General features: G+C 36.0%; 2 protein-coding genes across 4 annotated transcripts in view; one reads left to right on the plus strand and one right to left on the minus strand.

Moving 5' to 3' along the window:
- Positions 1–1,276: 1,276 nt before the first annotated feature.
- Positions 1,277–2,676, minus strand: LOC111482954 (protein SHI RELATED SEQUENCE 1-like). 2 transcript variants are annotated; one of them, XM_023129002.1, is made up of 3 exons: positions 2,536–2,676; positions 1,832–2,277; positions 1,277–1,728 (listed from the first exon to the last, which is right to left on the minus strand). In XM_023129002.1, exons 2-3 carry the CDS (start codon positions 2,253–2,255, stop codon positions 1,388–1,390), a joined length of 765 nt encoding a protein of 254 aa, XP_022984770.1. In that variant the 5' UTR covers positions 2,256–2,277; positions 2,536–2,676; the 3' UTR covers positions 1,277–1,387. The 2 variants fall into 2 exon arrangements, with proteins under 2 accessions (XP_022984770.1, XP_022984771.1); XM_023129003.1 differs by lacking the exon at positions 2,536–2,676 and having other exon boundaries at positions 1,832–2,326.
- Positions 2,677–7,855: 5,179 nt separating this feature from the next.
- LOC111482677 (zinc finger CCCH domain-containing protein 44-like) overlaps positions 7,856–11,803 on the plus strand; it is a 10,248-nt gene continuing 6,300 nt past the window's right edge. The window contains exons 1-7 of one of the 2 annotated variants that reach the window (XM_023128580.1): positions 7,856–8,417; positions 8,809–8,888; positions 9,021–9,205; positions 9,560–10,463; positions 10,549–10,676; positions 11,492–11,551; positions 11,635–11,685. In XM_023128580.1, coding sequence (XP_022984348.1) covers positions 8,053–8,417; positions 8,809–8,888; positions 9,021–9,205; positions 9,560–10,463; positions 10,549–10,676; positions 11,492–11,551; positions 11,635–11,685 — 1,773 coding nt within the window. In that variant the 5' untranslated portion in view covers positions 7,856–8,052. The remainder of the gene's footprint in view (positions 8,418–8,808; positions 8,889–9,020; positions 9,206–9,559; positions 10,464–10,548; positions 10,677–11,491; positions 11,552–11,634; positions 11,686–11,803) is intronic. The other variant, XM_023128579.1, reaches the window with a different exon arrangement.

An 11,803-nucleotide genomic window follows, 5' to 3' on the forward strand; every position in this document is an offset into this window, starting at 1 on the left:
ATGGTGTCAGGTCTCCCCTCCTTCGTTATATATATAAATTAACTTAGTATATATATAATTATGTATTTTACTTACTTGTTATATATATATATATATATTATTGCATAAAAGGGTGGTAGAGCTGAAAATGCTACATCCCTATGCTATGTAATTTAAATGAATTGAATTATAACATAAGATAAAGATATGCATCATTAATTATTAAATATACTAAGCTCCCACTGCCACCACCCTAATCCCCTAATCCCTATTTCACGTGAACCCTATCTATTCTTTTTTTTTTTTTTTAATTATTATTTCTTTTTTCTTTTTTTTACTTTTCTCATTATTATTCACCCTCTTCCTCAATCTCCCCATTTTCCATTTCTCCTCCTACCCAATCCGCCGCCGCCGCTGTTACAAGTTTCCTCTTTCCGGCACGGCGGCGGCCGCCGCCATTTCGTTCTATTTTCAATGCATGCAGGTTCCTCTTCTTCATCCTTCTTCTTCTATGCAAATTATTTTTCCTTTACTTAAATTTTTTGTTTATTAATTATATCGATTTTGTATTTTTTTAAAATTTTATTATAAATTAATGACAATGACATCGAACATTTATAATTTTATGAATTCCCCTCGTTGCATAGACATCGAGAAATTGCCTCTTTTTTAAGTTTTATTATTGTTTCGAGCTTTGAATCACCCAAAGAAATATGCATTTATTTATATAAATAATCTCTTTTATGTACGGGGCGTTACATATTCTTTATGTTCAACTCGGTTATTAATTAATATTACATGCAAACCTCTGTCATTAAAAAAAAACATCATAGTATAGTGCTAATTTGTGAATTAATTTAGTATTTTCCAATAATAGAAGAATTAAAAAATCTATGAATTAAATTAAATTACATTTTTATTTATTTTTTTAAAATTAACCCTAAAATTATATTAATTTGCCTATCATAATATTTTTAACAAAAATAAAAAATAAAAAAATAAACAAATTATTTATATTAATATCTTTTAACTGTCAAATTATAAATACCAATTAAACTTGTCAGACAATTATAGAGTAGCTATGAAATGAATTATTGAAATAACAAGAATAACTTCTAATTTCCCTTATTATTATTATTATTATTATAAGAAGAAATAATTAAAATTAATTAAAATAAAGGGTTTAGGGTTAAATCGGCGGATTAAGTAGAAAAACGAAGAGAAATTCGAACGCCGGCAACCGTACGGGGAAGCAGGACACCAAGTTCCAACAATGGCGGCAAATTAATGCAAAAAATAAAATAAAAATTACAGTTTTTTTTAAATTTATTCATGAAAAATTATATACTTTGCCTGCAATTTCCACTATTTCTCTTTTAATCACAATGCCCTAACGGAAAACCGTCGGCTAAGATGTCGGGGGCTGAAAAAATTGCGTACCGGCGGTGATGTAGCTGCTGAGTGGAGCTGGGTATGACGGCGGAGGATCCAGTAGTGCGGCGGAATCGGCGGTGGTGATGAGGAGGGCTCCGCCGTCCGGGGAGGCGGAGATGGGTGGGTTGTGGTGGTGTTGTTGTTGATCAGGGCCGTGGTCGTGAAGAATGCCCTTGAAGATATGGCCACCGATGTTGACGGCGGTTTGATAAGCATATTGATCGGTGCCGGTGGGTTCGTCTAAAGTTGTCATCCGTACGCATCGGAACACCGCCGTGGAGTTTATTTCCGCCGGGAAATTCCCTATTTCAAACCCTAAAACCAAAAAAAAAAGTTTGATTCTGTAAATCATGAACAAAATCGATGTGGGTTTTGGTCAAAAACTAAAATTGAATTAAAAATAAGAAATTAATTGTACCGGAAGAAGTTGCGTGGGTGTCTCTAGGGCGTTTGGAGTCACCGCCGGTAGTACTGATCAGCCGCTCACGGCGTTTGGAGGCGGGTACCCAAGTACTTTTAACGTGGGTTTCACACAAAAACCCACGGCTTTTACAACAAGTTCTACATCGCATATGAACACAATCTTTCTTCGCTTGATTTCCACAATCTTGGCAGCTAATAACCTTCCCTCCACCGCCATCTCCGCCGGATCTCACCATCACCAGTGACGATCTCGCCGGCGAATTTTCGCCGGAGTAACCAAACCGTTCTCCACCTTGTTGCTGTTGTTCTGTTTCGAAGCTCTCATAATTCTTGTACCAAAGTAATCCGTCGGTTGGATGAATAATCTCGCCGCCGCTGCTTCCGCCGCCTCCGCCGCCTAGTGGGAAAAAACCGGCCATAATTTCACCGGAGAGATTATGCCTAATTTTGAATTAAAATCCATATCAGAAAAAAAAAAAAAAAAAAAAAAAAAAAAAAAAAAAAAAAAAAAAAAAAAAAAAAAAAAAAAAAANAAAAAAAAAAAAAAAAAAAAAAAAAAAAAAAAAAAAAAAAAAAAAAAAAAAAAAAAAAAAAAAAAAAAAAAAAACAGCCTCTGAACGGTGATCGGAAGGCAGGGCGGAGAAAAGGGTATGAATTAAATTGGGAATCAGATTCTGTGTGTGTGTGTAAAAATGGAACCTGCAACGCCGCCATGGGGAACGGTGGCGCTAACTTAAATAAAGAACAAAACGCTTTCTTCTTCGTATGTTCTGATTTTGTTGCAGAGATGATTGATTACCCCTTTTCTCTCTCTTCTTTCTCTCTCTTCCTCTTTCTATCCCATTTTGTGTTACACATTCCCGGGATGATCCATCATCTACTAAATTCCCACCCTCATCCCACGGTTTACAATTAGACACGTGGCGTTCTATGACTTGTCCTTTTTATATATATATATATATAATAAGATTAAAATTATTGGTTAATTAATGATGTTTATAATATTTATTTTATGCCATTTTGTTGCTTCTTTTTTACAATGTAATAGAAACCATAATTAACATTTTTATATTAATGTTGAACTTAGATACATTATTGATGAAATATAAGCTAAATAAAATAATTATGCAATACAAAATATAATTATATTTAAGTTGACATTAATTATATAATTTATAATTGTGTTATTTAATGTATAATCCTATAATTATGAGTTTTTTTTTTTTACATTTTTCTTTAAAATAAATATTTAGATATTTTAGAAATAAATATTAGCAGAGGATTTATGAAATAAATAATTTTGACTTTTATCATCTCAAAATTTCAAATTAGGTTGAAATTAAGTTCATTTCAATTAGGGGTTGGAGGGATTTTCTTTGAGCTATTTAAAATCATCCTTCCATTTTCTCGCTCTTAATTAAATAGTGTAATAAATGAACGTGTCCACTTTCTAGAATAAAATAGATATTTTATAATTAATTATGTACGAGTAATATTGTCGGGAAGAAGAACTTGAGGGGAGAGATGGTTTGAAACAAGGAACGCGCTTAGCTTTTTAATTCTGTTGGTTGGGTAAATAACATACATTTATGAGTATCTAAAGTGGAGAAAGCGTAAGAACCCTAATATTAGCTTTGAATCTATAAGAACTTATTAGAGACGGATATCGAGGGGAACGAAATGGAAGTAGAGATCGATAGCAGAAAAAGACGAGGAAATGATTGAAAAAGAAAGAAGAAAAATCCAAAGAGTTGAATGAGAAAGGTGAAAGAGAAAAGGAAAAGCTGTTGGATTTTGGGAGAGGGGAAAGGGAAAGGCTTGAAAGCTATGTCTGTGGTTTGGGACTCCCAATAATTGTTACCATTCCATGTTCCATCCATCCATGTCTCTCTCTCTCTCGAGCGTTGTGTTCATGTTTCCATCATCGTTGACTCTTAACTCACCCATCGAAAAAAAACAAGCGTATACTATGGAGAGGGTCTAACCCTACTTCGATCAGTGACTAGTTCTGATACTATTTGTAACAACTCAAGCCCACTGTTAATAAATATTATCCGTTTTGGTCCATTACATATCGACGTTAGCTTCATAGAACACGTTTATTAGGGAGAGGTTTTCATACCCTTACAAGAAATGTTTCGTTTCCCTCTCCAAACGACATGAGAGGACACCAAAATAGAAGTTTATGAGTGGCCACCACCATTTCACATGCTTGTTTCCCACCTATGTGCACCTAATTCTCAGGCATTAGGGTTTTTCATTATTATTATGCTTCTTCATGTTCGAGGATAAAAGGCAATCAACGTTGACTTTATTTAACATATCTAGTCAACCATACTCTAATGGATTGAATATTGTAGTTGCAGTAGGTCATAGTCCAAACCAAGCGAGGGTTAGGAAGTTGCCTAACTCAACCAACTCGACCAACTCTTAGTTCAAACTTTGGTCTCAGTGAGGTCTAGGAGTACATGCATTACCCTGATTGAGATCAGGTGAGTTTGATGAATGACGTTTGATATGACCTTCTTTAGTGTTCTGCTACATCGAGCTTGAAGGACCAAGTAGTTCACGGGCATTCACATCTCGAACAAATGAAATAGTACATGATTCACGAGCATTCACATCTCCACTAACACGATTCGAATGTCAAAATGAAGAACAAATGGTTGAGTAAAAGGTAGAAGTAGACATAGCTGTCTCCTCCCAAGTTGCCAAACCAAACCAATGTTTCATTACATTCCCTTCTTAACTCCTACGCCCATCACAGTCTCCATTATTATATCATTGTTTATGACACTGAAAATGATATCTGATGGAATCACATGCACTGTGATTATTATATTTAGGTCCACACCCTCTTCTTTGTCTCATCCTTCTGCCTTCTATTTCCTATTTACACCCTTAACCTCCCAACTTTTATCTACAAAGGGTACCTATCTCCTTAGCTTACCTTTCGTATATTTCAATAATAAATGTCCCGAGCGTCGAGCCAAAATGATAATACTAGGGGTCGTGATAATAGGAGAGCGCTGCATCGCTGACACAACTGACGAAACTAAAAGATGCACTTGATATTATCCTATTTGGGTTTTCCCTTTCGAGCTTCCTCTCAAAGTTTTTAGAAACGTATCTGTTAGGAAGAAGTTTTCACACCCTTATAAAAAATATTTTATTCTCCTCTACAACTGATGTGGGATGTTACAATCTTACTATTGGTATAACGTTTTAAAACTATGGAGGAACTTTCAAAACTAACATGTTAAAAGATATTAATTAAACTTTTTTAAAATGTGGGATCTCACAACACCCTTATAAATTAGGGGTACATGAATGAACTGATATTACATTCAAATGAGAGCGATCATGAGGATATGATAGGTAAGAAAAATTTTTAAAAAATTAAAAATTACTATTTCTACCAACAAAAGATGCACTTTTTAGTGGTTTAGTCGGAGAAACTCATGAATTAAACATGTTTTGCTTCGAGTAATTCTAAAAAGATTCGAATTGGTGTAGGAAGATAGGTATGTGTCACTAAATTGCGTGGGATTCACGGTGGCTCTTGTGCTAATTTATTCCTTTTTTTTTCTTTAAAGGAGGCAAAATTTTGGAATCTCTTGTGCTAATTATGTACGTGGGGGCGCTGGGAAAGCAATCGGTAGGCGGCAACGCTCATAAGGTGCTGGTTCAGCGGCGGAGGATACCTTGCACGGCAACATGGGGCGGCACTACTTCAAGGACTGCTACATCCAAGGGTCGGTGGACTTCGTGTTCGGCGACGTACGGTTGTCATTTTCACGCTATCACCAACACAGCTACGGCGCTCTTACCGCCCAGAAGAGGAACGGCCTGCTCCACGAAACCGGCTTCTCGTTGTGGCTCTAATCTCTATAGAAAGCTAGGTATTGTAAATTTTGGGTCATTACTTATTACTGTCAGCCTCATAGTTTCTATACTCGTATAAGAAATGTTTCGTTTTCCTCTCTAATCGATGTGTGATCTCACAATTCATCTCTTTTATGGGCCGAACGTCTTCACTGACACACCCATTGTCTGCTCTGATACTATTTGTAATAGTCCTAAACTCGATATTCTCTTCGTGAGATTTCCACTTGGGATCTCGCAATCTACCTCCATTATAGGCATAATGTCTTAGCTGACACACCATCCAATGTTCTGGCTTTGATATCATTTATAACCGCCAAAACCCACCACGAACAGATAGTATCCACGTTAACTCGTTACATATCGCTGTCAGTCTCACGGTTTTAAAAAACATTTACTAGGGAGAGATTTTCACACCCATATGAAAAATGTTTCGTTTCTCTCTCTCCAATCGATTCAAAATCTCACAATCCACCTCCCATTCTCACTAGCACATCGTCTAGTATCTGTCTTTAATACAATTTGTAACCGTCCAAGTCCACTGCTAACAAATATTCTCCGTCTTAATTTGTTACGTATTATCATAAACCTCACGACATCAAAATACGTCTATTAAGAAGAAATTTCCACACCTGTATAAGAGTGTTTCGTTCCCTTCTGTAACCAACATGGGATCTCACATAATGTTACCATGTTGACGGCATATCATAACCATCAAACACTGAATCTATATTCCAAATGTTGGACATGAGACGTTACACAAATACTTTCGAAAAAAGGAATGATAATAAAAGAAACAAACACAAAAAGAGTGGGGAGAAAGGGATATTTAAAAAAAGTGGATGGGACGTGAAAATATGGGTACCCCACAAAATGTACATTGTCACGCCTAATTCCAAAATCAAGTTGGGAGTGCCCATTATTTTGCCTTTCTTTATAAATCCATCGTGTTAATTCCACTCAATTAAGCGTGTTCGTGGGTTGGATTGGATCGAATCGAGATATTTTATAGATCCACCTCAACTGTTAGAGCTGTAAATTATACCATCATAATTCATCGCTAACACACGTGACATAATCTAAAACTAGGGTTAGTTGGATTATAACCCTACTTTTGGGTTTGTGAATCAACCCAACCCAAATCGGAAAAAAGGACTAATCCAACCTACGGTTAATTATTTGGTTCGAATCGATCGAATTATAGAATTATATGAACATTAATTAATTTATATGGTTATAGAATATTATAATTTTTTTTTTTTTTTATATTAAAAGTATGTAATTAATATGTAATGGACGATACGGATAGGAACATGTTTTAAGCGTTTGAAGCAAATGTCACATTCAAATAGGTGGAGTGGTCCCCATCTGTTTTCTTCGAGTTGACAGCGTGTTACGCACCCACGTGGTGCTGAACGCCCAGTCTGCCACGTCACCTCCACCAACAACAGCCGCGTTTGACCATTACCTTAACATTTTCAACCCCTCATTTTCCCTTTTTCTTTTTCTTTTAATTTTTTTATTCCACAGCCGCGTCGTCCTTCAATTCAGCCATACCCTTCGAACATAAAAAAAAAAAAACGAATAATAATAAATAAATAAATAATACAATAGTACACGTACAGTAAAATATTCCATTTTAATTATTTTATTAATATTAATATAAATCAAGTATTTCTTCACATTCTACTCACTTTTTTTTTTTAATTTCATTAAAAATCTGATAAAATTCAAATATTTATCGAGATATTTTTAATTTTCGTAATAGTTTTACAAAAAAAAGTAAAATTTGATTTAAAAATAATCTAAATATCTAAATATCTCTCCTATGACCGTTTTTACTGTTTTATTTTTTTTTGTTTATTAATAAATTTAAAAAATTTAAGCTTTTAATAAATATGGTATTTAACGATTTTTAAGTAAATTAGGTCTCAACTAAACACGAATAGTCAATACATTTAGGTTTGTAGTTAATATTCATAATTTATTAATTTTTTTAAAAATAATAACTTTGAAAATAAATTAGTTTAATACTAAAAATTAAAATGAATTATTTCAAGAAAATTAGTTTACGTACCCAATTAATTATTTCAAGAGAGTAAAAAAAAAAAGAAAAAAAAAAGGGAATAAAGAAAATGGCCTGTCACATCGAAACCCAATCCATTTCCAAGTGCCGTCTGGCCAGACCAGACCGACCACGCAAAGGCTTTTCCTTGCGTTGGCTTGCCTTCGCCAGAAGAACTTAGGGTTGTCAACTTAGGCTCCTTCCCAATTCCCAATTCTCACTTCCCACTTCCTGATCCTAAATCTCTGTTTCTTTCTTCGATCTTCATGGACGAATCCCCCCACGATCCCCCTTTGGATTTGTGTGAACCATCCCGTCTTCAACCCGATGACCGGGGTCCTGACCTGATGAACCTCGATCATTCCCCGACTACTCCACAGCCAGATGATTCGCAGCTGGTTCGACTCCCACTCCAGGTGGCTGGACCTGTTCTTGCTGCTGATTCTTCCGCCTCCCCTAACCTGAATGCTAAATTCAAGGATAAGAGTTTGGAGATTCGGCGGCGAGGTCGTCCTCCTCGCGGTCAAGTCAAGGCGGCTGTGGCGGCGGCGGCACCGAGGCAGAAGAAGGATGAGGAGGATGTGTGTTTTATATGTTTTGATGGTGGGAGCCTTGTGCTCTGCGATCGACGGTGAGTGGAGTTTGTTTCTGCTAATTTGTTGTGGTTCGCCGTGAGTTTCGAGGGCTAGAGGAGATTTTTTTACTTTGGATTTATGGATTCTTTGCTTTGCGTTTTCGCCTTCTATTTAGGGAATTCCGTCTCGATCGCACTTTTGTTTGTTGATTAGTTGTAGATATTGAAGCGGAGAATTCGCTATTGATATATAAACACGTAGCTCGAATGAATTTATCTTGATTTAGTTTGTGCATCTAAAGTGGGAGAAAATTTCCTCATTGAGCCTAGTGTTACAATTTGAACTCAATTTTTTCCCGTTTCTTTGTTTGCTGTGGACGTGCGGGCTTGTGGTATATTTGAATCGTTTTCCTTTAAGAAATGGTTTTCATTTATTGTAATTTGACAGTGGGTGTCCAAAGGCATATCATCCATCGTGCATCAAGCGAGATGAGTCATTTTTTCGATCGAAGGCTAAATGGAATTGTGGTATGTAGCTTTATGCTTTTGTTTGATTTCTGGGCGTTGGTTTCCATACTCCTAGTAGGATTGGACTGTGGATGTCATTATAATATTGCCTACCCGACAATGAAAGATGCAATATTTTTCATCATTCTGCAGGATGGCACATATGCACAAAGTGCCAGAAGGCTTCCTATTATATGTGTTATACGTGCCCCTTTTCTCTTTGCAAAGGATGCATTAAAGGTGCTGATTACCAGTGTGTTAGGGGAAGCAAAGGGTTCTGTGGAACTTGTATGAAAATAATAATGCTTATCGAGAAAGCCACAACTGATGGAGAATCGGTATGCAAAATTCTATATCATCTTCCTGTCTATTTTTATTTCTCAAGTCTACTTATTCTTCCAATTTGATAGTGGATAATATGAAGAAATACATTCATCATGTGGCCCTGGATGTACACTCATGTAAAACCATCTTTGCTTTCTGTTTCACTCAAGTGATTCGTGGTTTTAGATTAACATTCAATCATCTAATTTGCGTGGCAATAAACTCATCTCGATGTTCAGAGTTTATTCTTGTATTTGGACCTTGTTATGAGATATATGTATATATTAGCCATTTTCTGTACGACTGTTCCTGGTTTATGCCTTATATTTTGTTCTTAACTCACAATAAATTGCTCATAAAATATGCAGGTCCAAGTCGATTTTGATGACAAAACTAGCTGGGAGTATCTTTTTAAAGTGTATTGGGTTTATTTGAAAGAAAAACTCTCTTTAACTGTAGATGAGCTCATTCGAGCTAAGAATTCATGGAAAAGAAGCATTATCATGGATCAGAAGTTGGCTCCTAGTTTGCTTCATGATGGTAGTATTGATAAAAGCCATGAAACTCATAATTCATTTAGAAGCCCAAAATCGCAAAGGAAAAGGCCTAACAGGCAACATAGCTCTCCTAATAAACTCAGTTCTACAGTGGACGTTCCAAGTAGTAGTGAGGGGACACTATTTTCTGGAAGCACGAAATGGGCAACTACAGAGCTCATGGACTTTGTTGCACATTTGAGAAATGGTGACACAACTAGGCTTTCGCCATTTGATGTACAAGCTTTACTGCTGGAGTATGTGAAGAAAAATAATCTTCGCGATCCTCAACTGCAATCTCAAATTATTTGTGATTTGAGGCTTACCAATCTATTTGGGAAATCACGGATAGGTCACTTTGAGATGCTAAATCTTCTTCAATCTCACATCCACATAAAAGAAACTGCAGCTAATAATGTAACCAACACAGGAGCTGGTACTGTGATCGATCCAGTTGAAAGCAAAGAAAAGTATGATTGTGAAGTAGTGGATGATTGTGAAAACAAGCATAAAACACGAATGAAAGCTGATACTAGCAGGCAGCAGCTAAATGCAGATGAATATGCCGCAGTTGATGTTCAAAACATTAACTTGGTTTACTTGCGGCGTGATTTGATAGTGAGCCTAATTGATGATCCTAAGAAATTTAATGACATGGTTGTAGGCTCAACTGTGAGAATACAGATTCCGAATAATGATGAAAAGCATGATTTTCATAGGCTTGTCCAAGTTGTAGGTATTAATATCTAATATTAATGCTTGATATGACATTGAATTATTATTTTTTACCCTCCGTCTTAACATTTTGCCTATGTGTACAGGCATAAGCAAGATCCCTGAACCATACACCGTCGGTGAGAAAACAGTTGATGTGATGCTTGATATATTGAACTTGGACAAGAGAGAGTCTGTGTCCATCGAGGGGATTTCTAACCAAGAATTTACTGAGGTTATTAACTTACTATGTCAATTGAAAATTTGATATTTTCCTTCGATCTCTTAACCCTATGACTAGTTTGAAGTCAGTTGACTAATTTCGTAATGGGGGTGACATATTTATTAATTTCATGCAACTTAGATTCAATTCTCATGCTTAATTCTGTAATTGCTTTGGTTTTCATCATAAGTGAGCGCATATCTATTTAAATTGCATGCAACACTGAATTGATCTGTCTATGAAGCTCTCACTGGCTGGTTTGTAGTTGATTTGTTTCTGTCTGTTTATAATGTTTAAAGAACATCTACATCTTTTTGTCATACGATTTTGCCTCTAGTTTAGGCAATTTAATGTACATAACGTTTCCGCACATTCTAAGTTGGACCCTTGCCTCATTCTAAGGATTCACATCTTGTCTATAAAACATGACGACTTGGGCGGGAGAATCCCATATGTAGTATTTCCACATGTTTAGTGTCAAATATTGGTTTCTTCTTTTAGTTTCCAAAGGGTGACTGAATTATCGTTTATATTGGAGACTGAATGGAATTTAGATTAAGAAACTCAACGAACAAAGTGAACTTAATTTATGGTTAGAAAACTTTTTATGCAAAGATAATTGCTTGGATATTCCACTACATGTATCTGGCTCAAACTATTTTGACTTCTTTAGGTCAAAATAGTCTTATTGGTTGATGGTCATTGGCCCCTTCGACATGATATGAGAATGTGATGGACATGATATTGTGTCATTATCAGTTTTTCCTAAAAAATGTGTATGCATTTTACCCTTCCACTGGGGTATTGATGTACTAGTATGTACTCAGGAAGAATGTAGGCGTCTGCGCCGGAGCATAAAGTGTGGGCTTGTCAAACGATTCCGCATTGTAAGATTTCATATTCATAGACTTGTGCCTTAAACTTCTATAGAGATGGCCTTGCCTATTCAAAGTTTTGTTTTTTACTGCAGAGTGAAATTCTGGACAAAGGAAGGGAGCTTCATGCATTGAAGATTAATGATGTGAGTTCAACCCCCACATTTGTCAACTATGAGACTTAATTACGTACTGGTTTTTGGTTTCTATTATTATTATTATTATTTTGGGGGGTGGGGTGGGGGGGGGGGGGGGGGGGGGGGG

This window comes from Cucurbita maxima, unplaced genomic scaffold, assembly GCF_002738345.1.
Source record: "Cucurbita maxima cultivar Rimu unplaced genomic scaffold, Cmax_1.0 Cma_Scf00008, whole genome shotgun sequence".
Classification (NCBI taxonomy): Eukaryota; Viridiplantae; Streptophyta; class Magnoliopsida; order Cucurbitales; family Cucurbitaceae; genus Cucurbita; species Cucurbita maxima.

Excerpts from the sequence above, each read along its gene's own strand:
- LOC111482954 (XM_023129002.1), bottom strand. The coding sequence starts at position 2,255 with ATGGCCGGTTTTTTCCCACTAGGCGGCGGAGGCGGCGGAAGCAGCGGC. Across the intron at positions 1,729-1,831 it reads CACCCACGCAACTTCTTCCG|GGTTTGAAATAGGGAATTTC; the intron begins GTACAATTAATT and ends TTTTGGTTTTAG.